Source organism: Pleuronectes platessa, chromosome 6 (genome assembly GCF_947347685.1).
Source record: "Pleuronectes platessa chromosome 6, fPlePla1.1, whole genome shotgun sequence".
Taxonomy (NCBI): domain Eukaryota; kingdom Metazoa; phylum Chordata; class Actinopteri; order Pleuronectiformes; family Pleuronectidae; genus Pleuronectes; species Pleuronectes platessa.
The window spans coordinates 14,111,665-14,138,786 of NC_070631.1; the positions used below are offsets into that span (position 1 = coordinate 14,111,665).

Consider the following 27,122-nt stretch of genomic DNA (forward strand, 5'->3'; position numbering starts at 1 on the left):
TAATTTGATTAAAAATTTTAATCATTTCACAGCCCTAATTTTAATATAACAAACTGGTTCCATTACTACAATTCTATGAAGATCAGAAACCACAGTCACTCCCAGAACATTTAGAGACAAACTCAACAGCTTCTTCTCTGTTTCTGATGAATTTTATAAATTAATAAGCATAAGCTGTAAAACAGAATTATTTTCTTACCATTAATATATATGGTTAACAAATCTGTCGACTGGTCGAAGGGTGGAAGCGAGGGTGTGGCGATCAGAGAGTGAAGAGAGTGAACTTCTGCATTCCTTACATTTCCTCATTGATGGCAGCTTATGGGAATCAAAAGTAAATTTTTCTGGGGATGTGTCTTAAAATGCTCATTCACTTCTCCCTCTTTAATGGACAGTAGTTTTTTCGTGTTATAAGCAGTCAATTTAGATTTCATACACTTATGAATCATCATGCATGAAGTTTAATGTTGTGAAGTGCAGTGTTGTCTAAACTTTTGCATCCACAACGTGATCCCAATGCATTGTGGGATTACAAGAAAGTTGTGTGATACAATGTTTTTTTAATGCTCCACTGTTTTATTCTCTGTACATGGCAGACAAATATAAATGTAGTGTACGATGGGGATGATGATAAAAATTTTTTACGTTTGGTTATTCCCTCTAATTTAAATGACAAAAATGGGCTTTAATAGGAAATATACTTTTGACAGTTGATTTTTTTTCCGATCCACACATGATTTTACCTGCTTTGATATTACAGCATATAAAACAATAGCTGTATTGAGCTAAATCTTGCTACATGGTAAATGGTTTAGCTCTAAGCATTTATATGTGTGTTTAAATTAGGGTTTTAAACTTGTGGTTATCGGCTTCATTCTGACTGAAATAAATGTTAGCTCTCGAGCTGGAGCAAAATCTTCTGGTCTTCATTCTACTGTTGAGACGTGAAGATCTATCACTCTGACATCCGTCTGTCAAAGGATTAGTTTAAGAGCCAGTTTGAATGAGCCTGATGCAGCTGATCAAATCTATATTGTCCCCTATCATTTACAGGAGCTACGCTCAGGTTTGTCAGTAGAGGAGACACCAGACAATTAGCCTTTACCAATTAAAGCCAAAGCTCAGTGTTTCCTTTCTACATTCTATGATAACAATGTCTTATTTAGGGAAATGTTAATATCCACTTATCTTGGGAATTTATAGAACAACTTCTATTAATTAAATATATTGTTATACCCAATTCTGTTATGCATAGGTCTGATCATTCTTAGACCAAAAGATGAAGTGAGTTGAAGTGTAATTGTCATATGCCACGGGTCAGGGAGGAGCCTCTTAGCAGAATTTGTCCAATGACAAACCTGCACCATTGGAGGCAATGGACCATAAAAAATCTATAAAGGTTTGACTGGCCCGGCGTGCCTTTTTACTCGCCCCCACTCAGTCCTCCCTTAAACTGATGAATCAGACTTTTAGAAGATCTGAGTGGTATCTCATTGTTTGTTGTGAGTCTTTCCTCGTGCAGGAAACACGTTTGTAAATGTATATCCCTATAAATGGAATGTAGGTCAAATGGAGACAGAATCCGGAGACCGTTCAATCCACATGTCCTGCTGGACATGGGCCGTAAGACGGGGCAAACCCTCACAACCCGGCACGTTCACAAACATGCACTAAAGCACACTCTGGGGACAACTTGTGAACAGCACATGGGCGAAATATTTTCCCCGCAGTACACTGGCCCAATTCATTCCCCTTTTTAATCCGCTCTCTGCTCTCTAATTTGGTCACGGCTTCTTATGCAGGTCTAAGTCAGACTGAGTTAGTGCTGAAGGCCACAATAGACTAGTTATGAACACTGGTTTATTATGCCCCCTGCTCCTACTTTGTTCAAGGTGACTTTCAGCATCTGAGGCGAGGTTTTATTATACATTCTCCACATCTTGACGAAGTGGTTAGGAAAGACAGTTTTTAACAGACGTTTCAATTTAATTACTTGGTGACGCACGCAGACCTGAGAACAGTTAGAGACATGTCACACAGCGATTTATTATTTTTAAAAGCATGTTAACTCAGGACATGTTGGCACGTTATCATACTCAGGGGCGAAAGTGGGATTCAGGCTGATGAGAAATGCCTGCGATCCCCATACACACTTAGTAAAGATTAGGAAAAGACTGTAGTTTGTTTTAAAACAATAAGATTGATAAGAAGACACAGTGTGCGATGCCAAGGGGTCCTGACCGAACACCCATTTGTGACGAGTCAAGGCCCCGGTTACGTGAATGTATCAGCGGCGAACCTTCGCCTCCCGTTCACTTCCAATCTCTGCGAGCGAGGAGGCGAGTAAAACATCCCGTGGAAAAGAAAATCGTAGTTTGGCTTCATGTGGAGTTCAACTTGGCTGAACTTTGACCCACGAAATTCCTTTTCAGTTTGTGTATGTGTGACCTGGCCCTAAGACTGGAGTGCCAGCTGCAGCACACATAAAGCAAACTCACCTGGCCTTATTATGTAATACACTGCCAATCGGTTTCGTTTGAATAATGAAAGATGGCAAAATGTTGTTCTTATGTATGTTTTCTACTGCTTTGTATTGCTGACTGATCTAGACCAACTCTAAGAAAGATGTTCTTATTATTTGCGAATGTCTGAGGAGTATCAGTACAAATATATGAATGATAAGTTGTTGCAAAGGGAGTTGTTACCTGAGTTAAAACAATCTGAATTCAGGACAGAGGGAGTATCCGATCGAAACATGTTACAAGAAGGGCTCGCTGTGGTTCAGGGTCACACTCTGCCTGCTGGGGGGTGCAAACTGCAGTGCAGTTGATTCACATCACAGGCAGAAACATAGCTCCTGACTCGCGTCACAACAGGAGAACAGGTTCATTTCACTAAGCCGCAGACTTGGGGCTTAAGTCTTACTTTCATAAGTTACACATATACTGTACACACACACACACACACACACACACACGGACGAGTGGCAGAACATTATACTCACCAAAAATACAAGGTATTATTAATGCACTGAATTGACCCTCTGCTCCCATTACACAATACAAACATCCTATCCTACAGACCACAAGTGTGAACACACATTTAAATAGCTTGTTTATTTTCATTTTTAATGCACTTTATAGCCTTCTTATTAAGATTTCTACATTAATGTCACGTTGTAAATACAAAATTGATTCACTTAAAGGTCTCTTAAGAAAGGGTTTCTTCCTTTTTCCCATTAGAACCATTTCTATTTACCCTTGAGGCCTTGTGTGGGATGCATTCCATCCATAAAGTTGCTAATTTTGGGAGGAATTTTAAATGCGTATTGTTTATATCCTTGTTTACGTCCCTAGATCCCCAGCAGTTTTCATCCCAGGCCTTTTTAGCAGAGGTGTAAAAAGTACTGAAATATTGTACTCAAGTAAATGTACCTTTACTTTGATGACATTTTACTTAAGTACAATTAAAAGTACCCATCTAAAAATCTACTCAAGTAAAAGTCAAAAGTAGTTCATTTAAAATGTACTTTAAGTAAAAGTTACTTAGTTACTTCCAACAACTTGATGGGGGCCGCTCCTATACAGTGCAAAAAAGGACAAGGGGTCATAAATCCAATCCCAAAACTGTTTTTTTTTTAATTAAAGGAGAATCTTTACAGATATAAGTGCAATGACATTAAACATGTCAAACATTTAACATGTCAACACAACATTTAAGAACTTTTGGGAGGACATGTCAAGACATGAACCACATGACAGCTAAAATAAAAGTTAAAATGCCGCTGTCCCACTGTATATTTAAACTTTTGTTTAAACTTTGGTTGACCTTTTGATAACTAGTCTACACACTTCTTGTTGAGTTTAAGCAGCAGCTGATTTTCAAGGTGAGTAGAGCTCATCCGGGCTCGCTTTGAAGTGAACAGCCAGGAGTGAAGCTTGCATAGAGCCCCAAATGTGCTAGGGCCGGCCCTGTGTAGCGCAGTGATTCTCAAACTGTGTGGTGCGCCTTATCGAGGCATAACACGGAGCACGGAGACATAACAGGTGGGGCGCGCGACCGGGAGGTGAAAATGCGAGGATGAACTAATATTATAGCCGAACTAATGCTTTGACGTCCGCATCTCTTTAACGGCGGAGCAGTTAACAAGTCGCTTTTTCGCCGGAGCCAGGGGTCGGCAACCCGCGGCTCTTAGGCCCATCTGCAGTGGCTCCCTGTGCAGTGTTGTGCATGTCGCGCATATTTATTGCGAACAGTGAATTTTACGATCAGTTTTCATATGTTGAACGTGCACGTGAAGGAACGTTATCCTCTCTATGCAGCATCTACCACTGCAGTGAGAGTTGCCTTGCGCCTTGAACTTTATTTTTTGACTCAGTTACGGACGTAATTTCCAATGTAGCGAAGTACAATACTTAAGTCAAAATCTACTTAAGTAAAAGTAAAATTATCCATTTCAAAAACTACTCAAAAAATTACAAAGTACACAAAAAGACTACTCAATTACAGTAACGTGAGCAAATGTAGTTCGTTACTTTACACCTCTCCTTTTTAGCACATTGCTACATTACAACCGCCGACTCTTACATCATATGTGCATTACAAAGGTTTTGCTGTGACAGCATGAGAAGGAAAAAAAAACCCCCACAGGGCTTCACTCCTCTTATCCGAAATAATTAAATTCTGATTCTGACGGAAACAGCAGCGTACGTTTGAGCAGGTCGGTCCTGTTTTTCATCTGTGTTGTTTCAAGTTGTTCAAACACTGCTTCTGTTAGCTGAGTGTGAATAACTGAGGGTTTCGTGGTTTTACTCCGCTAAGTTTCCAGATAAACTTTGCACAACCGCCTCCTGGAAAAGCCCCAGAGTTTACCGTTCACAGAGTAAATCATCACGAGACATCATCAAAGCAAAGCAAATTCATGCATGCTGTTTCATGCTGAAAGGGATCTTGAATAATGCTCTTGCTCAGACATAGTCACACTTAATGTAAACACTGCTGAGACACAGTCCTGTGGGGAAGCCGCACTGTAACTGAGCAGTTTCACAGCTCAGTGCCTTTTCAAGTTAATACAATAAAACTGTCGTCTGTCGTTACCCTCAAAGCAGCAATTTGATGTCACATATCATATTTTGAATGGATGAAATGGATTTAATCGAGTTTATGTCATGCCGGTTTCTAGGTGGTTGCATGAAGAAAAATAAATATTATATCAGTGGTTTATTTTTTAACTCTTATATGCTCCATGTTTTTCTTTAACATGTAAAAAGCTATAACTGGTGGATTCAACTGTGAAATCCATGTGGGTTACTATGTGAATATATAATTGTTATTTTTAGGTCCCGCGCACCGAGCAATAGAAGACAGTGGGAGGCCCTATTGAAAAAGGGAAATTAATTGGCTTTTTGAGGGCTTTAACATGCTGAAATTCGTACAAAAATGGTCAGAAAATTAGGAAGTGGTGAAAATGTATGTATTCTGGAGTAATTTTATATGGCCGTGGAAAAATGGCACAATGCCCCCCCCCCCCCCCGAGACCCCTGGAACGCGTTCATATTGACCGATCTTCACACAGATCTTGGTGACCAGTTATGCCATATTCCACATTTTTACTTTGAGGTACTTGTACCAGGGCTTACATCAGATCAACTTCAAATTGAGATGAGTGTCATCTAAACTTGATGGAGATAAAAACTCAAAGACAGTTTTTTTCGTGACATGGTGTGACAGTGGCATAGCGTCAAAGTTTGATGGACCATGAATCCTTTGATGCTGAGCCGTCAACAAACAACTCCACTCCTAAAGTGACAGTCAGAGGTCATAGTTCATAGGAATCTTTGATGTCTTTCAAAGGTGACGTCTCTCTCTCCCTTTGTCCTATCACCAGCAAACTTCTGTCTCCTGATAGGAGTCCAAGCCTGAACAGCTCTATGTGTCAATATTTTCTCAGGGTAATAGCGCCACCTATTGATCAATGTGAAAATGAAGTTGTTCATTGACACAAAATTGCTCACCCTACATCAGAGCCCAGACTTGAACAGATCTATTAGACTGTATGTAATAATACCGATGGCGCCACCCACTGGTAACAGGAAATAAGCTTTGTTTTACAACTATTCAATTTACATAATATTTTCACAGTGTGATGTGCAATTGATAGCATTGACCGTAATGAGCAGTTAGCAGGCAAGAATCAACATCACGTGACGGACGCAGGTGCGCAAAACGCATGCAACGCTTCAAAATACCGTTCATTTTGATTTATTTTTTCAATGAATCTCGAACATGACCTTAGAATGATGCACCATTTGTATTTATAATCATGTTACCTTGTGATTGTGGATGCTTCGTATTATTCAGCCTGAGATGAAAATTATGTATATTTCCCTTTTTTTCCCCTCTAGTTAAACCAAGGCAGCCATGAACCTGTTCAGGAAGGACGCCATGAGCTCAAAGAAGGAGAAGGATAAAGAGATCCAATACGAGGACCCTCCAGATGGAGGTTGGGGCTGGATGGTGGTGCTGCATTGCTTCCTGGTATGTCCGCCTCATTTGTATGATATGGTGGTGGCTTATGCAGTGTAATAACGTCAATTCAGTCAGAACACTGTCATGATTTTACCCATTTATTGCACAAAATGTAATATAAAGTTATGCTTGACGTGGATGGCGCCATTCTTTGGATGTTCCCTGGATTAGCCAAGCAGTGTGTTGAGATACAATGTATCTTGCCTGCTGGCAATTACCATTGACCTTCCTTTGAAGCCTCCACCCAGACTGGGTGTGACACTCGACATTAACCTCTCCCTAACTGCCAACATTACTGCAACAGACGGTTCCTGTAGAGACATGCTGCTCAACATTAGGAGTATACATCCCCTTCTCACTCAATGGTGCAGCTTTTTGTCCAGGTCCTGATCACCTCACGCCTAAACTATTTTAACTACCTGCTGGCTCGTCTGCCTGCTAGTGCCATCCGACCTCTGCAGCTCATCCAGAATGCAGCAGCTCGGCTGATCTTTAACCTAAGTTCACTCACACTACTCCGCTCCTCTGCTCCCTTCACTGGTTACCAGTGGCTGTCCGCATCCGTTTCAAAACACCAGTACATCACTGTGTACCGTTCACCTCTACCTGTATAGTATAAAAGGCTCATTCTAAGGTAACGGATACACAATGATGTTTAGCTTCACGTGATGAGCTGATTGGGGAATTTTAGCACAAATTTGCTTCGATACTATGACAAATAGAAGTTTGTGTTAAGAGGAAATATTAAATCCAATAACATTGTACAGGTCCCAACTTGTACTGCAGTACTTGTGCCACTTTTTGATAACACTGATTTATGTTATATTTTCATGTGTTTGCCCATATGTGTGTTTTGCAGAGTTTGAGCACAAAACCTGAAATGACAACATAATAGAGAAAAGTTCATCTACCTCAGAGACAGCCTCGGCTAATAATGATTTTTATTTCCATGTGTACAATCAGGTGAATGTCCTAGTGATGGGAACACTGAAGAGCTTTGGGATCTTCTTTGTGGCTTTCCAAGACGACTTTGGAGGCTCGTCAGAAAGCATCAGCTGGATTGGTTCCATCATGTCAAGCATGCGGCTGTCTGGAGGTTTGAATCTGCATCATCTATGTAGCTCATTTGATTGAATTCTCTCTCCTCTGTATCTGCTGTTAATGTAGAAAGACGAGATTCAAGCTGTATGTATCTATATCACTTGAACTCTGTTTTCCTCTTTATGCATGTTTACTCTTAAGGATTGAACAGCAGAAAAACAAGTGGTATTTTTAGATCCTGAGGGTCTGTGCTTCTTCCTCTGCGTGTTTTGCAGCACCCATGGCCTCTGTGGCGTGTGCCAAGTTCGGAACCCGGAAGACCTCCATCACTGGGGCGTTGCTGGTCAGCGGAGGCTTCATCATGAGTGTTTACGCAAACAGCTTGGTGTTCCTCTACGTCAGCATGGGAGTGGTAGTTGGTAAGTACAAATGAGATTCAAACCAAAATGTTTTCCTAATGACTCTAAAAGGACAAAGGTCCTCCTCTGCATGAGGACAGTTATTTAAGTCAGTGGTTCTCAAACTGGAGGGTGGGGGCATACAGCCAATGCAATGGTGGCTGGGAAGGTAAATAAACAAGTTAAATTCAAGTTGGAATTTCTTTATTTGTTGTTTGCCCTTTCATTATGACCTATATATTGTTTTTGTGACTTCGGAAGTGAGTCACAACAAGAAAAGTTTGACAACTACTGATTTAAGGTCATTGTTTGTGAACGACTCTCTCTTGACTGCTCACATTCCGATCGCTGACACGTTCTTTTCGCTTAGGGATGGGTTTCGCACTACTATACCAGGCCTTCTCAGTGGTCACAGCTCTGTACTTTCGAAAGCGGTTAGCAACAGCGTATGCGATTGGACGTTCTGGGATGGGTTTGACCTTTGCCCTTGCCCCATTTACTCAGCTGCTCCTGGACCTATATGCCTGGCAAGGTAGGCAGCACACATCTTTTAATTTAGCAAGCAGGGTTTTCTTAGCATTTTTTGTGGACGGTTGAGTTTTATTTCTGTTCCACAGGGGCGATGCTGATTCTTGGAGGTCTAATGCTGAACCTGGTGGCCTCTGGGATGCTTCTGCGACCACTCAATGTAAAGCCTCCTGTGCCAAACGCTACCTCTTCCCCCGACCAAAAGAGCCCTGCTGTTTCCCTCAAGAGCTCCTTAGAGAAGGAATACTCCAAGAGCTCCTTAGAGAAGGAATACTCCAAGAGCTGCTTGAACGGCTCCACTCACTTATCCAATGGCATCGCCAAATCAGACTCATCCCCTTCCCTTCCTCTCCCTCACAGGGACACTGAGAACCTGGGGGGCCAATGTACTCAGGGGCCCGAGGACCAGTCAGTGAAACCTGAACTGACAAGCCTGGTCCTCAGTGGTGTGAATGGCCACGAGCCTTACCATGACTCGGTTCAGTGTAAACCCAGCACTCCGGACAGCTCAGCCGAGCACAATGGCGGCATGAATGGGTCCAGCATTGTTGGACATCCCTCGCATGACTGCACACCCAGCGAGGTGGCCGTCGTACAAACCAAAGTGCTGGACTTTTCGTTGCTAAAGGACCCGTTTTTTTGCATCTACACTTGGTCCGTGGTCTTCAGCCAGCTGGCCTACTTCATCCCTTATTTCCACCTGTCTGCCCGAGCCAGAACCCTGGGCATCGATGCCATGGATGCTTCATTTATCATCTCTGTGGCAGGTGAGACACATCGGTCCAATGTTTGTACTGTGCTGTTATTATCCACCTAGAGGAATAGTGTGTTAGAAGTCTATTTGCTCTTTTGATGAGGGTTACATGATATGATTAAAAACACTATCATGTTTACTAGCAGAGCTGCTTCTCGTCACCATATTTCAATAGAAATTCTACCAGAAATCCTAATATCTAATAGCAGCACCCATTTCACAAGACTTCCCTCCCTGGTTACCTCTGTAGAGCTGTTTGCAGACATTCACTGGACTTCTTATGTGACGACACAAATGTCAGAGTCAGTCTCTGTGGATATTCTTTCTGCTGGCCCCCTGGTAAAAAGAGAGTGAGCCTGTGTGAGAGTGGAGATTGATATTTTATAGAGAGTGAGTGAGTGGGCATGATGATGATGATGTTCCTAGCATGTGACAGACACAAAACGAAAGAAATAACTAAAATATGGCAGAATGAAACACAGCTATGTTTGAGAGCTTTTGGTGATAAAAACATGTAGAGGAATGTATACGTCACGTACAGCCTCCTGTATGATCTACCCAGCAGGCACCACCCTTAACCTGAACACTCCGGACATTTTCCTGTTGTTTTAACACGATGGACCAGGACAATCTCCCACTGCGTTCTGCAGATGTGAAAGATAAAGTCAGGAAAATGTCTAGACGAATTGATTTGCACATTATCTGGAGTTCACGTGTAGCGACCGCTGCTGTGTTCCCTGTAACTTTACATTTTTGTCTTACCGCTTCATACTTTTTAAACGTGAGTAATTCTTTAAGTATGATATGGTATATTCTATCCAGCCGAGAGGTCGATGTTGTTGTTGAAGTTGTTGTGAAGGAAGGACACCGCGGACTAAGTACTTACTAGTATAATAATGTTTATTACACAAAAGTAGTACAGGTCAGGACGAGCTCTAGATGATAGGAGAAATCACCCAGGCCAAATAGTGAAGTCTGACTAGCCGGGGCCTTACACACATTTATATAGAGAGGTTAGTTCCGCCCATGACTTCAGGTGAATGACGTCCCCAATGGGATTTCTGACTAAAGAAGGGCATGTTTTTGTGTCTGAAGATGAAGAAACATTGGTCAAGAACGTTCCTTCTTCACCCATCCATTAGCCGATCAGAGATCATTCCCTAAGTTGAAGGTCCTTCCAACAAGGTAGAGAACTTCTAAAAACAAACATCTGGAGGACTCTCTGAGAATGTCTGAGAGTCCAGAAAGCAGGCATCATAAATGTAAGCCTGTCATTATGTTTTAAGCACATACCAAAATGATCTTCTCTAACGAATATACACGACAATGACCTTATGAAGGTCAAAGCTAGTCTCATCACACAAGCTGTCTTATCAATGTCTATTAGATAAGACGCCACTTACACATGTGGATAAAGATCAAAGTCAAACAACCGCACTCTTTATGAACTGACTGACTGTTGCCATTTGATCTTTTCCGACTGTGGCTTCCAGCTGGAATTGCACAGAGACTGTGAGGCAGGAGGTCCAGGTTTAAATGGTGATCCCAAAAAAAAAATTCCCTAGTCAACTTCTAGGCATTAATTATTTGTGAGCTGCTCAGTCTCTGCAGTCTTATGTAATGAATGTGCTTACATAAAAGCTGAACTTTAGTCCACTGGCCAGGGTGTGTGGGTTCAGCAGTACGCCATTGATGAGGCCACTCCATATGAACAGAAAACAGCATTAACATGTTGACCACACGCCACATGTGCACGTGTAATTCTTTATGAGTGCTTGGTCAGGCTTTGTTAATAATTGAAGTGCTCCAGATGGGGTCGAGCATTTATAAGTTACAGGCTTCTGTTTTGTAGTCTCTCCTTCAGTACTGGGCAATCAGCAGACAGAGAGAGTATTACCTTTTAGATGTGACTTTCACAAGGTACGAGACACATTTGTGATCCCAGGTCTGAAGATGTAATGAAGTTGATGGTGTGCGAGATGTGATTGTGAGGTTAGGCAAGGAGTTTTTTTTCACAGAGCATGATGTAAAGTTGCATCTGGTTGTTTCCTTAAAGGGATAGTTCTCCGAAAATTGAAAATTCACTCGTTAGCTACTCAGCACTATGCCGATGGAAAGGTGGGTAAAGTGTTTGAGTCTACAAACACACTTTAAGAGTTTCAGGGGAAAACAGCATTCCAGCAAAAAAACATAACATGCGTCCATACTGCTCTTTTGGTGTCAGCCTCGACATTCATATTCAACTGGAAACAGTGTCATTTATACCATGTTTTTAGCGTAAATGTCCGCTTCCGGAATGCCAGGGCTTACGGACAATTGTATAACACCACAGGAGCAGTATGGAGGCATTTATGTTTTCTTTCTGGTGTTTTTGCTTTGGTTATCCGTCCGCTTTGCGTTATCTTACTTCGGGTAAAAGGGTAAAACTAAATAGAAATTAAAACTAGGGCTGTGAAATGATTAAAATTTTTAATCAAATTAATCACAGGTTTCTATAGATTAATCATGATTAATCACATTACCGATTTTTTCGGAATATTTTTGTGAAAACAAGATTTATGACATTTAACTTTTCTTTTGTGCTGCAACTCAGCAGTTCTTCAGCAGTTATCATTGCTTTTCCATATGGAACATTAATATAATCTTCATCCTAAACAATATTCGGGCTCCTTAGCCATTGTGTGGTTGAATAAAACTTTTTTTTAAAAATTAAACAGAAATTATTTGAGCTTCTTAGCCATAGGATGGTTGACATTTTTTATATTTTTTTCACACAACCATTAACCACACCATGATACAATCTAATGCCTCTAAAGGCCCTCTTAGCTACTCGGTCTTTAGCCAGTTGGTGAGGCAAACTAACTTGTTCAAATTCTCTGACAGTAAAGCTGACCGCTTCTTTTGCACAATGTGTCCGGCGAGTGAGTCTGGTTTGGCGCATTCCACTTGAACGCCCCTCGCCGACCAACACATGCTTCGCGTTGCGGTGGTTAGGCGGGTATTGCTACGGTGAAACGATAACGTCTTCTCGCAGAGTGTGCATATCACCTTGGTTTTACTGAATGTTCGATCTTTGTTTTTTTGGAACACGATCTTCCCGTCCAGAAGGTCCTCAGGTTCATCAGAATTATCCATGTTGTTTGTTTGTTTGAATGGCAGCTGCCGTCTGACTGCATTAGAGCGGCGACTAGTGCAGAGGCGGCGGAATTGGAAGGTCCTTCTGCGCATGCGTTAAATGCGTTAAAAAAAAAAAAACGAATTAATCCTGTAATTTAATCATAACGCGTTAACGCGTTATTTTTCACAGCTCTAATTAAAACATTTGTACAATCTCCTGGTTGTATGTGCCAGTTTTTCAGCTTGCCACATCTTGACTTAACCTTATTTGGCCCCTTGTCCTTACGTAAACTTTTCCTCAGGTAACCTTCAGGATTACACTCCAGTTTTGGGAGCTATTTACGACCCTGACGCTGACACAAGAAAAGCATGATGCTGACACCGTGATAGTACCCGTTAACATTTATAGTAACACTGACACACTACACTCTGTCTTATGTTTCACTCTCGGTAATTGTCATTTTATGCTGCATTTACTTGAGATGGGCATTTCCAATGGAACCACTTGGTGATTAGTATCGAACACTGTGCCGGTTTCTCTCTGGTGGAAATTTTGTTTTCACCTCTTATCAGACAACACGTTTTTTCATGTGGTTTTGAGAGACAGAATAATTTTTAACTTAGCATGACATGTCTTTATATAGCCCAGATATTTGTCTCCTGGAGATGGAGATATCACATGTAGGAAGCAACCACCACTATTTGCTCCTCCTGTGTCAGAGTCCTTTCCATGCCTGGTTCTAGGCTTCGTTATTTCTTTAATTGCAGTTCCTTCTTTAGTGTTGGTTTAGGTCTAATGGCTGAATCCTCACTCACCAGTTCTCTTGTCATCTGTTTTGGAGGGATGTCACTGCTGAGCCACAGTTTGATCTCTTTCATGTTTCAGGATCCTTGTGGAGGATGGATTTTGCACAGCTGAGAAAATCTTATTTTATTTATTTATTTAGAGTTTTATCAGTCATTTAAATTTATTGCAGGAATGCAAACGACTGTTGAACATGAATAAGAATGTGATTGGTTGATTCTGATCACAGCCACGTCCTTCATTGTAACACCCTTATGCAACAAGTGTGCAGTATTTTATATTCCCCAAGTTTTTTTGGGTTATAGGTCACATTGAAGGGAGAAGTTCTGAAATTATTTATTTTGGTTAAATTGTTCACATCACATAACCCTACCTCTGCTGTGTAGATTTTTTATGTCCACCGTATGTTATGTAGACTTCTAGGAAAAATACAGTGTTACATTTGTTAGCGCAGAAGAAACAGCAGCTGAGCACCGCTGCTGCAAGAGAAAGTGGAGAAAAAAGACAGAGGCCTCAAAATAATATGTCCCTCACCAGAAAGGCAGCTGGGATGGAAGCATTGATAGATCGAGACCAAACTAGGATTGGGGTCAAATAATATTGCTGTGTAAAATGAACAGGTTTTAGACCAGTTTCTATGGAACCTCATCTATGGAGCTGTAAACAAACACTATCTGATGGGCTGTTGGTTTACCAAGATGAGGATTCGTGCCAGCGAGCAGCGAGCAGAACGTTTGTTCTGTCACATTGTCTGGTCATGTGCGCTGTAATGAGAGACAGAGCGAGGGAGACGGGGTGCCACCCGCACCACAAAGCCCGAATCCCAGTGTCCCACTGTGTCTCTTCCCCCGGGCCCAGCGCTCGTCATAGGGGCCCATTGACTTGGATGAACGAGGGAGGCCACTATCATCCGGGTCGGGTCTGTTCGTCAACTCTCAGCCACCGTCACTGGAGCTAGCTGAAGTCGCTAAGCAACAGCTTACCGAGTAAAGTTGTTGGCGTGGTGACAACAGGGGCTCTCAATGTTGTTCATGTCCCGCTCTAAAGTGGCCGATCCTTTTCAGAGGAGCACTGAGGCGGCAAGACGTACAAAAGAGGAGGCAAGACGAGCCAACAACAACCTCAGAGAAGCTGGAAGAACCAATATTCCTTTTATGAGCCGCTGCTCTAATCTATTGATGAAATGTCCTGCTTTGAATCCGAGGGAATGCAGCTCCCATTTGTTGAAATTCTCCCTGTGTAAGAAACAGGCACAAGCAGACTTAAAGACCCAAATCACAAATTGAAAATCTGATCATACACATGAAACCAGATAAGGAACCAGGGGTTTTAACGCTAGACACACCGTGGTCCTACAATGAGCGATTGAGACTAGATCAGGACAGACACTGTTCTCTTGGGGAGGGGAGACAAATAAATGCAAGACAAGAGGTGAATATTTCATAATAAAACAGGAAATAATGACAGAAACACGAGGGTCTCTACTTAAACTCTATAATAGCATGGTCTAAAGCACATGACACAAGTGCATCTGCTGTTCGGACAAGAAAATGTACGTCTGAATGAGCCTGAAATTTACACTCACTTCGCAAGTGACGTTGATTTTTATTGTGAGATGGGGCCCTTAAGGACTAGACAAACACGACATTAGCAGAAAGACGTGACAGCTAATAAACCCATACCTGCTAGAACTACAGAGAGAACCGGACAAAAGTGATAATGTCCCCAGTGCACTCAGCTTCAGCTGCTACTTGGAGAGGCCACATCTAAACTGCATTGTGCTGTGTTTGAACACGAACAGCTGCAGGCCTGGGCCGACCTGCTGAGCCTAAGACACACAAACAGACTCACTGCTCATCTGTACGCAAGCAGGGGACACCCCGGGACATTGTCTTTGGGTCGCCAGAGGAGGACACACAAACATAGCACAGCTGCATCATGTCATCTCTCTAACCTCGGACGAGAGGGACGCTCACGGTTCTCTTATGTAAGGAAAGCGGAGGCGTTCACTGACGGGACTTTCCACCGTCCATTCATTGGGGTTTCATTCGGAGCCTCAAAGATTGAATATGTACCTGATCATTAATTAACATCCACGTGTTGATGGATGTAAGATGACGTGTAAATATGCATCCCTAACTTAGTACGTTCACATCAGTGCTGCATGAAAGCTCAGTCGTTTCTCCTGCATCGGGTTCAAGCTCAGTTTGCAGTTGTGCTGCAGAGGCTGAGAGAGAGGATGGGTAACTCCGATCTGCACAGAACCAGCTTGTTTCATTGATCAGTGGCGCAGCCTGCTTGTAGCTATTCCTGTGACGGGTCAATACACCACTGCAGTTTCCGCAGCGCCTATCGCGTTCCAGTTGACCTCAGCACTGAGCAGCACATATTTGGCCAGTCATCATACTGCACCTGCATGGAGCATACAATCAATCAGGATGGGCTGGAATTTAGCTGAGCTGGCAGTTGTCGGGGTGTTATACAGATGTTAACATGCAAATTCTATAGTGCCCTCGCCTTCTTATGGTACGGCAGTTTTTTCGTTTCACAGACCGGGGACAACAGGGACTTGTCTGGACTTGGTGCAAGTAACATCTACGCCCCTTTTTTACAGGGTGCGTCACATTCTTTCTTTGCCCTACCATCATACACACGCACATGCAATTACTGCCCACACATCGTCCTGCCTATGTTTTTATAAAGCAGACAATTAGGAGAAATATTCTAAAGACACTACACTTGTATGCTCCGAGCTCCCTGCGTTCATCTTTCACAGGTTATCTCAGGTGAATTGAAACTACACTACCTCCCATCAGGTCATGTGTTTGACAGATAACCAGATAAATTTGCATCTTCACCACTAAGTCTAAACAGTAACTAGGTTTTTAAATAACTGTAAATCACTCTGGTTTCTGGACTGGACTGGTTCCGGATTTCGAAAGGAGAAGAGAGCTGCTCTTTCCAAACAGCAGCTTCCTGTTACTACCTGAATATTTTATTGTGGTGAATGTTTTTCCCCCGTCTCTCATTCCTTCCTATTAAGAAACTCCAGCAGGATCACTCAGTATCACCGCTGCTCTTCCAGGGAGCTTGTGTAGAGGTTATGCAGGACACCATTATTTAGAGAAAGGAAAAAGAATAAGAAAGAAGCCAGGGTAGCAGCATCAAGAACATTATTTAACAAATAAACCATCTGTTTTTTCCCCCAATATTTAAAAAGCAATTTAAAAGCAGTAAAATTAAACAACTATTCCATTCTGTCGTCATCCGTGAAACAGATTTTGATAAGACATTAATAATTTTATTTGTATTGCGCCAAATCACAGCAGACATCATCTAAATGTCTCTCGACCGGGTTGGAGTGAGAGGATAAAAATGGGGTAGAGAGGAGAGGTGGGTTGGTGGAAAAGAGGGGAGAGAAGAAAGAGAGAGCGACCAGGAACAGTTATATAATATAGATATTCTGAACGCTTCATAATAAGGTCAATACAGAAGAAAATGTGATTCATTCTTAACCTCTCTTGATTCAAACAATTTACCTGTTGTCCTCAGAGATGTTGACCTTTGACTCCTCCATAGGTTTGCTGTAACATACGGTTAAGTGCGTGACGTCAATATACGTTTCTAATTTTGGATTTAACAATTTTTTCTTCCAATTTCCAAGTAACTTTCCTCTAATTGTTATCAAGCTGCATTATAAATTCCTCTATATATATATATATATGTAAATGTACACAAATCTCACACATGTCTTCACTCCACCCACCCATCCCCCTCACCTGTTTGCTTTTTGTTGCAGGTATCACAGAGACCATCGCCCAGCTAGCCTCAGGCTGGGTGACAGACAAGAACCTGTTTCATAAATACCACTACCACAAAGCCTACCTGATCCTCTGTGGCATAGTCAACCTGCTGTCGCCACTCGCAAACACCTACATCCTGCTCATGGTCTACGCCATCTTCTTTGCCGTCTTCTGTGGCGGCTACATGGCGCTGCTGCTGCCTGTTCTAGTAAGGAGGCCGTCTTATCCGAGAAATGTGTCGTGCATTTGTTCTCACTTCAATCAAACTCTGTTACTATAGTTCACCAGGCTTGTACTTTTTAAATCAGTAATAGATAAATAGATCGATGGATTTATTGGGTCAAGTTTGTTTAGCATGAAATAATAACAAAAATAAATTGTCCGTAAAGGTGAAGGCTCAAACTGACACGCCCACTCTCATCACACATCGCACTTTCCTCCAGCTCATCCAAACTTTAACAAACTTTTCACTGTCCAGATAAAAACTATAACTTTACTATTACCATCTCTAATACAAGTGCATTAACCCAATATTATTACTTAATTAATTAATAATATGATTATTTATCAAATGTCTTTATCAAGATCATACCATAGTGGAGTTGTTTTCCTGTATTCAGATCTGTTGACAGCAGTTAAACTGAACATGCAAGAAGCAAACAATACAACATAATGAAGTGGAAATAATAATAATAACCAATGAAAAAACAAGACTTTAGTCTGCAGAGGTACTAGCAGCTCATGTTAAGTATGTATCATGTTAACCAATGCTCACCATTAGCATGCAAGAAGTTGACAACTAGCAATTAACACACAGAAGGGGATGTCTTCATTTTTTGTAGACTTTTGGTCACAAACCAAAGAATTGGACACATTTTAACCCGGTGATGTCACTAGATGAAAAGTCAGAGTATAACACATGTGAATACACGACATTCTCTGGAGATAATGAATTTCTGCACCAAATTTTATAGAATTTCATCCAATAGTTGTTGAGACAGTTCATTCAAAGCCAAGAAAAGGAATCGCCTCAATCATTGCGATACTATATCATTTAAAAAAGAACATAAGAATTTCAGTGCAATCGTGAAAAAGGTTTCCTCTGTCTGGACCAAAGTGATGAAATATCACATCATGGCTAAGAATGAAAGAATACATATTTGCACTTAAGTGTGAATGAAGCTGTTCTTTAAAATAGTTTCTTCTTAAATCAACAACTTCTTACAAATCCAACAAAGCTAACTCGTTTTTGACTAAATACGTTATTTTTCTCAGCAAACGTTACTGGTGTTTGCCAGTTAGGCTGTTACAAATGTGAACAGTAAACTGCCCATGGTAAAACAAAAAAACTGAATTAAATTACAACTTAAACCCCAGCGAGCAGGTTTGAGATGAACCAAACAGCATGGCTTATGATGCTGGGTTTGCAAAATAATTTAGATCAAATTTGTCTCAACAAGATTTTATATCTATTTAATATCATCCATTGTTAATTTGTTCCCTTTTGTACTTTCAGAAGCATTGAGACACTGAAATATGCAAATATGCAAAAATGGAAGTATTCTAAAATCTTTGACCAGTATTGTACTTTTTTCAGGATAGAAACATGAAATATACTGTTGCCAAACTTTCACTGATTAATTCAAAGATGTGTCAGCTCATCTTTAGCCATTATCATGGTCACAGGGCAGTTAGAGTTAAGATGCTGTGAATACGTGGTTCTCAAACAGAGCTCTCTCTATATCACTTGACTTTTCACACGACACCATCAGCGTCACTCTCTCTATTATCAGAGGGTAGATTATTTACCCTGTGAGACCTTCCAGTATTAGACGGTTACATCCGGTGAATTCGCAGTAACGTCTATTTGTGTGCGGGGAACTTTTGTACCACGTAAAGGTGAAATAACACCATCACATCATTGTGTCACGCACTGAAAGAGAAAAGCTGAAGCAGTTGATCGTTGATATTCCTCAGCTGCCGTTATGGGTGGAACAACGCATTAGGTCAGCGAGTATCCAGTGTCTTGAAGTCACATCACACCTGATAACCAAAACATGAGAACATATGTGGTGTGACTTCATTTGGCAGTGGTGTTGCCTCAAAGGCCATGACGTGCCTCAGGGCCAAAGAGATGAGAAGCGTGACTGGAGACCATCTTGGGATGGGATCACACCGACAACATGTTGACGTCCTGAGCCAGTGCTCAGTAGTCAATACTGCATTATTGGATTTGTACTCATGGGTTTATCCACACCCATCTTCAAACTGGGACTTCATGGGGATCTGGGTTTCGATATCGTGATACACATTAACACAAAGTGTTCAAAACCCACTTCAGTTGTTGCTCCCATCATGGCAAGACTACATTTTGCCATGATTACACACACACACACTCGCCTCACACACTCTTTTTGAGGTTGCTCATATTGGCCCTAACCCAAAGCTTGAACCATCACCAATGCCTAACCTCAGCCCTTAGCCTTATTTCCATCTAAAACTATTTGTAACTATGAACTAAAAACCTAAAAGACTTAAGCCTTAAACACACACACACGCACACGCACACACACACACACACACACACACACACCCACACACACACACACACACACACACACACACACACACACACACACACACACACACACACATTCCCTTTCCTTCAGTGAACTATTTTTGTCAACACTGTCAAAGTGCCACAGTAGTGTTTACTACAGAAGCTGTAACTTATAGCTGTAGGGTGAAAGGAAGCGCCTCAGCAGTGGGGCAAATAATGTGTTAAATTTATAAAGTTAAGTCATGTACATTTACTATAATATAAACCTATTCTACCAGAATGTCCCAATTATGAAGCTGCAGATACGGACACTTTGAATTAAAGGATGTGTTTAAAAAGTAGGGCAGGTGTCATCATATCATAAAACATGCTGTCGTCATATCAGGCTAAGTTAAGGATAACACTAAGGCCAATGTGCAACCCTAAGGCCTGGAAGCCGCTGTCACGCCCAAACAGATTATTGACTCTTTCAGCTCAAGACAAGTAATAGATCTGAGTTACTGAACAGGTTTATAAACTCAGTGCTGGTTCAGAATCAGTAAAAGAAAACACTGTGATTTGGACATTTGGTCATTCGAGGACTCGCTTGCCGGACGTAATTGATTGCTCCAGGATTAGATGCTATGGCCAAAAATTATAGACAGATAAAAATGTTAATGTCGACATCGATAATTCTCATGATAAATGTCCCATTATTATTTCTTTTAACTCTTTTAGTCTTTAACTCTTCTTTCTGAGCAGAGAATGACAAAACAGCAAGACCTTTAAACCATCTGAAATAGATCCCTCATGTCCATCACCTCCTCGCCGTGCCTACAAAAGGCTTTTGTGCTGGCGTTTTATTGACCAGCCTAATCGCTATTCATTTCAAATCAATAGATGCTTTGGAACATTTTTCTTATCGTATTGTCATAGTAATATGAAGCATATGTGAGTTGTGCAGAGATCAAATAAACAAAACACTCACTATCGGCAGTTAGAGTAAGCACAGTCGTAACATGTGTTGTTTTGCTCTTCAGGTGGATCTCGTGGGGGCGGAGAAACTAAACAACTCCATGGGCTTCTCCATGTTCTTTGTCGGCCTGGGCTGCCTCACGGGGCCTCCTTTATCCGGTGAGTGGACCGTGCCGTTGAAAACCTTCAGGATTTGTACATGTGTTAAACCACTTTTTTACACGTGCGCACACAATAACAAACACTTACTAGACATTTGCACTGCATGTGCGTGGGATTGGAGCCAAAAGCCCAGAGTGAGAGTGAGAGGCTTGTACACAGGTGTCATAGCTTCAGACAGGCAGTAAGTGAGCGGAGGGATCGGGGATGGGTCTGAAGAGCCCAGCTTAGGGAAAACCCTTTAGGGTGTTGCGCAGCTCATTTTCAGGGGGCCTTGAATCCCTTGCACTGCTTCTAAGTGTGTGTTGGCCTGCCTAGATGAGCATCAAAGAGACTAAGGTGTGTGAAACTGAAATGCACCGGGGAACAGCTTATAGTTAGTCCAGCCCTCAATGCAGACTTGGACTTTGGGGGTTGCCGGATCAGATTTTACGCAGCCCATGGGCGAATCATGTGTGCGTGGCATGGTATGAGTCACTCTGTTTAAGTGATGGCAGATTGTCCTTGTTAGCCGCACGGAGCTGTTTCTAATCGGACATCAGTTTTTTGTTACAGTGTGTTTTGGTCCGATCAGGTTGTTGCATATTTCGTCTAATTGACAATGTCTTTTCTAGGTCAGCTCAGAAAATACCAGCAACACCGATCATGAGAGAAACCAATTTTTAATCTTTAGTATACCGGGCACTGGAACTTTTGCAAAGAGCTTTCTGTGGTTGTTTGAGGTATTCCCAGGAAAAAGCAACTCCTCTGCTCTTGTTGTCAACATTTGGCCCCAGTTAAAGTGTAGTGTGTGTGTGGGGGGGGGGGGGGGGGGGGGGGGTCTATTGACATGGTCCCTGTATGGGTGTTTCAGGATTGAAATTTGACTAATGACCCCCTTTAAGGTGAAACGGAAACAGCGTGAGGCTCTGTTTATAATCCCAGCGGTTCACGTTAGAAACTGGTTTTAGGTGAAGTGTGGTTGTGCCCTCGGGCCACAGGTTGTGATAAAGTCCCTGTTGACCAGTTCTTCCAACTGTCAACTGTTTGACCAGCTGCTGCCACGCCTGCTTTTCGTTTGCACCTCACAATTCACCTGTTTGAAATTAAATTTAAACATGACTCATCGTTAAAGAAAACAAATATGAACACAGGAATGAAATTATGTAGACTGTCACCTGCAGTGTAGTCGACACGTGGGTCAGCCATATGTCAAACAGGTGAGACCTCACTATCTGTGACATGTGAAGAATGAAAAAAAAAGTTCCAATATGAAATATAAATGCATATAATATAATGCAACTAATGGTAATGGTTACATTTTATGAAGCTGTTATGAAGGATTAATAAGAATAATTGTTATGCAAGGCCTTGAAAATATCTCAAGTAATCTTTAACGTCATCTGAAATGGCTTTTTGATTTGTTGCTAATGCAGTTGTAAATGGTAATTGATTGGTTTATGGTGTTTTTTATTTACTTAATAATGGGCTACAGTGGCTGTTGTGATATCTGGGGGGGAAATATGATGTGGTCACGAAATTATTACGTGTGGGAATGAGATAAGTCGTGGCCACGAGATGAGAGATGAAACATATCATTTCCAAGTGGTCGATCTTGTCAGTCGGTAGAAAACTTTTTGCCCAGATTTGAGAGTGTGGTTGATCCTTCCATTGAGTTGGAATTTTGTTTTTTACAACAACACGTCTGAGGCCACATAAGCAGTGTAGATGCATGTATTTTTTCTCTAATAATAATACTCAGACAAACTAGACACATTGTGAAAGCACCACCTCAGCAATTGTCTCTACATTTGGCTCTTGAAGTGATCCTGTGTTGTTGGTGTTTTGCAGGGTTCCTTTACGACTACACTCAGACTTACGACTGTTCTTTCTACCTGGCCGGGCTCTGCTACCTGATCTCCTCCCTCTCCCTGTTCTTGGAGCCGCTGGCTCAGCGCTGGAAGGCCAAGAATAAACTGGCCCTGGCCAAGACGGCAGAAAGCAGCTGCAAGACAAATGGCTGCTTCACCCTGGAGCGCCTGCAGAACGGCGTTGTGTAAGAATGACACCCAGGGAGAGCCTCGCAGTGGGCCTGCAAACCTTGGACCATGGATTGCAACTTAAAGTTGGAACCTAAGTGACTCTTAATGTCTGCAAGAGAGTCACTTAGGCTGGGGGGAGGGGAATATGACCACAGTAGCATGATTTCTAAGAGACTACGGTAGTATGGACATTATTAGATTATTGTGTTGAACTTTTAAAAGGCCAAAATGTTCCTGTAAAACTGTAAAATATTATACCCCCTATCTTTATATTATCAGAGGTTTATGCATCCCAACCGAGAACAACCCCCCACAGACCACAGCCAGCATGTTAGCAGCTGAGCAACCACGACTTACGGAAACATGATCTGATTTTCTAATGCAACAGCTTTGCAGAAACATATCATAGCTGGAAACTAAGCTATGCAGTTTAGCTTGACTTCCTGTTTTCATACAAATTTTCTGCGATGACATTAATGCAAGCACATATCCACAAGGGGATCCTGATCTCCCTGAATGCCTTTAGCTGTGTCTTTACACCTTCACTCACTGACATGCACTTTGGGGCCAAGTTGAGATCACGCTGCATGATATTTTTCTTCTGACCTTTTACTCTCAGACAGTTGAGATACTGAACAACGGAATTGCAGCCTGCCTCTGAAGACACAATGTGTAGTTTGCTCCATACAGATCCACAAAAAAGAAAGAAAAATATTCTCTTAACCCAAACAAATTGTATTGCAAACATATTTATGTTTATACATAATTTTTTTGTATAATGGACAGTTTATACAAAAATAAACTGCCCAATATACCTAATGGGCAGTTTATTTTGAATTGAGATTCTGGCTTGGCATTTTTTTTATATCCCTAACCCCTACATACTCATTTATACCTTCAGCTCTTTCATACCTTTTACAGTTTTACTGGAAGTTGAAGTTTTATTCTTTTTTAGGAGATTTTTTGAGACTGTAACGGCTGGTGACACTGATCTGTGCACCCAAGGGAAAGGGCTTTACAGTTTTTCTGAATTGCCAAAACACTACACCCTGTTCTCTAAACAAAACTGTCACCTTGATAAACAACTTTATCGAACCGATGACTTACTTGGCAGGAATGTTCCGATATCCTACAATAAATATTTCCCTGTAATTTTTCAGTACAGATTTGCCCAGAGTGCAGTGTTTTGCATTTATTTGTGTAGTGTGTCATTATTGCTGAGTCCTGTTTATGCATTAGCTGGCTTTCTTTGTTATTTGATGGCAGTGTTTGGTTCTGGGTAAAGATAAAATAGTTTTGAATCAATTGTTTGATTTTGCAAGAGAAGTCAAACGTTTTGTGAGTGGAGCTTGAATTTATGTGTTTGTTTTTTACTTATTGATAATTGGAGAGGAGGTTTCAGTAAAATTTGTTTTAACAATTCAGAAAAACTGTAACATTTTAACCCTTCAACCCTTTCAAAACCCCGTAATATAAACTGACTATTATCTCTCGTCCCTGAACTGAGAGCTCAGATACCTTCAGGGTCCGTGCTGACATGTTGGACGAACCTGTACTGAAACCGTTCACAGGGCACATGCGTCCACTGTACCCTGCACGTTAGCTTAAGGTGAATTCCAATAGCTTACAATTCATCACTGGAATGTCCAACCGAAACATGTTTCATAAAATGTCATTTAAATTGCTCACAAAAAGGGGCTGACATCTGCTTAAACTCTGTTCGACCCTTAATTCTGCCAATACATGCCAGATTTAGTTTTTTCTGATCTAGATCCACAATTGATTCCATGGGAATTCATAAACTAAATCCTGGTCCGGCCCCTGATCTGGAACTCACCCAAAATTAAATGGCTTCTTCCCTGAGTGACGCCACATCTTTCACCCAAGTTTCATGCAAAACTGCTCAGTTGTCTTTGTTTGATCTGGGGTGAGAACGTAACCTCCTTGGCAGAGGTAGTGCAAACTCTGCTGCGGACACCTGCGCTGCTTACAGTACTTCAACCAACCCTTCAGCTCCTCACACCACATTTACCACCTTTTTAACCTATTTACACTCATTGCATTGGCAATTTTCTACACAGGGGAGGTCACTTAATTTCCCTCAGTAATGTTGATATTAAATTAAAACCTCAGTGATGGCCTTTTTAAATGATGCAACTAGAAACTGCTGCTTGTGTCTGTCAGTAATAATAATAATAAGCATTTAAAATGGTATGTGGTAGTACCTGCTGTTAAGAGAACACTCACGCCCTGCTCGTCATCGCCTGTGAGCTTTTCTAGGCAAATACAAACTGAGCAGGTTTTTCTTTTTACCATCCGCCTACACATTCTAACCCAGGCAAAGATTCCAGCTCTCTTAATGTTTCCTGAACATACCAATCACAGAGAGAGCTGATGGAAATGTTGTCCGCTGAACAGCCGGAGCTTCTGTGTGATAACGTGTCATTTTATCAACTTTTTATATCTGTAAATCTCTGACCAATTGTGTTACAAAGATGTTTTGACAATGTCGCCCGTATGAATGCAAGGGCCCACCACACTGACTGTTGCCGAACCTTTACAGTGCCTGCAGGCAGCCAATTAATGGCAATGCAACATGTTATATCATTTTATTTTGTTTATACATGGGAGTCTATTGGTTGTTGAATCTTTTTTTATATATATAGCAGAGGTTTTTGTTTTGTCAGGGGATTCCTTGTTTTTCACCGGTTTGCCTTACAGGGTACTGTGCTGTATCTTTCTTAACTTCCTGTGATGTCAGCCAAAGACATTAGAAACCTGTCTACAACTTGAAGCTCATTATGAGTTTGGACAGCGTGTATAATTTAGACCACTATTACCATCCATTATGCATGTCATTTCCCAGTCTTGATTATGGATGGCCCAGAATCGAGAGATGGACATGTGTTTTGTTATGCTGCCCTCTTATGGCAGAGGAATGCATCTACTCAAAGAATGCCGTGTCAATTAGTACCAAGTTATTCCCCCTCAACTCACTTTCACAATACTGAGCAAGGCTCTTTGTATTGTTTCAATAACGACAGTCATGCACAAAAGCTCTTTAGCCTCACGGGTTGCATTCACCACCAGTATGCTATCAGGATTTAGGGCCTCTGTATATTTTGTACCTTAATAAATCTTTTATGAAATGTATTTGATGCTTTAAAAAGGTAGATTCCATTTGGAATTACTTTACTTGTTAGTTATCTGGGTATGTTAAGGAACTGTATCTTTAAGCAATACTTTCTATGGCTCTTTGGTAATGTCTCAAACCTCCCTGGTAAGGAAGTGAGTTCTGTTCAATGATGTTGGACGTGTTCGTTGCAGCAGATGCATTCATGGGTGAAGCATTGTTTGCTCCTGGATTTGCAAACTGAGTTTAGAAAATATGCTTAACCCATCATAGATATCATTTTTTCCAAACAATGTAACAGTGCACACTCAGCTCTAATAAACTGACGCGTAACTCAGTCTGTTTTTGTGTCATTAAGACGACTCAAAGTAATAAATGCAATGATACCAGACCAATTTATCTCAATGCAAAAAACACACAAGTCTCAATGGATTTAACATTTTTATTGACACATTATTATGACATACTACAGTGAATAAACAAGATTATTTGTGAATATTATGGCATTCATTTTTATCTTGGACCCAGCAAAGGCTTGTTACAATCAATACTCGGAAAATATCAACTTTATAACGTAAGAAACACTTTGTTATTTAATTTCATTAATCAAAGCAAGGTTACTTACAGGAGATGAGACCTGATGGTGTGTTTATCAGATGCAGCGGCCATCTAGTGGAGATCTGTATGGGCGACATGCAAAAAGGTTATAATGTTAACAGAAGTAAACAGTGTGAAATGGTCACAATCAACGGTTTAATTGTTTTGATTAAAAAAAAAGTAAAAATGTTTGTTATTACAAAGTTAAATGTATATTCTGATTGGCAATGTAACAACATCCCTCTAACTTTTTCATACTACAGTGAACTGCAGTACAGATGATGAACATCATTGTGATATCCTAATTATGACTTTTGTAGCTTTATTTTTCCCACCAGTGAATCAGATGATCTTTATTGCGTGAGTCAATACTAGAATGGCACTCGGTATGAGCGCAAGCCTCCACCAAGGTCTTCATTTCCTTTGAATTCAGTCAAGCTGCCTCAAATGTCAAACACTCATAGATATCAGTTCCCTAAATGTGCCTGATCTATGAATTATGCCATGGGAAGTCAGTGAAAATTTTGAAGACCAATGCCCTGCCTCACAATGTTAATCTCCTTGGCTGTGGTAATAACATGAGATGTTCTGAACTGAGAAAGATGTACAATGCTAATAACCAAAATCCTACTGTCTGTCTAACCCTGGCACAAATTAATAATGTGACATTTTTGGAGAGATTAATAGGTGAAAGTCTTAATTTGAAAAAGTAATGACACTGAGC

At 41.2% G+C, this 27,122-nt stretch overlaps 1 protein-coding gene across 2 annotated transcripts in view; it reads left to right on the forward strand.

The window, feature by feature from the left end:
- The window catches only part of slc16a4 (solute carrier family 16 member 4), a 29,231-nt gene extending 2,934 nt beyond the window's left edge, over positions 1-26,297 (forward strand). The window contains exons 1-9 of one of the 2 annotated variants that reach the window (XM_053424486.1): positions 3,957-4,046; positions 6,405-6,537; positions 7,492-7,624; positions 7,845-7,988; positions 8,338-8,499; positions 8,585-9,262; positions 16,971-17,182; positions 20,554-20,647; positions 22,478-26,297. In XM_053424486.1, the coding sequence (XP_053280461.1) occupies positions 6,421-6,537; positions 7,492-7,624; positions 7,845-7,988; positions 8,338-8,499; positions 8,585-9,262; positions 16,971-17,182; positions 20,554-20,647; positions 22,478-22,686 (1,749 nt within the window). In that variant the 5' untranslated portion in view covers positions 3,957-4,046; positions 6,405-6,420 and the 3' untranslated portion in view covers positions 22,687-26,297. Of the gene's footprint in view, positions 1-3,956; positions 4,047-6,404; positions 6,538-7,491; positions 7,625-7,844; positions 7,989-8,337; positions 8,500-8,584; positions 9,263-16,970; positions 17,183-20,553; positions 20,648-22,477 lie in introns of those variants that run through there. The other variant, XM_053424487.1, reaches the window with a different exon arrangement.
- Positions 26,298-27,122: the final 825 nt, after the last annotated feature.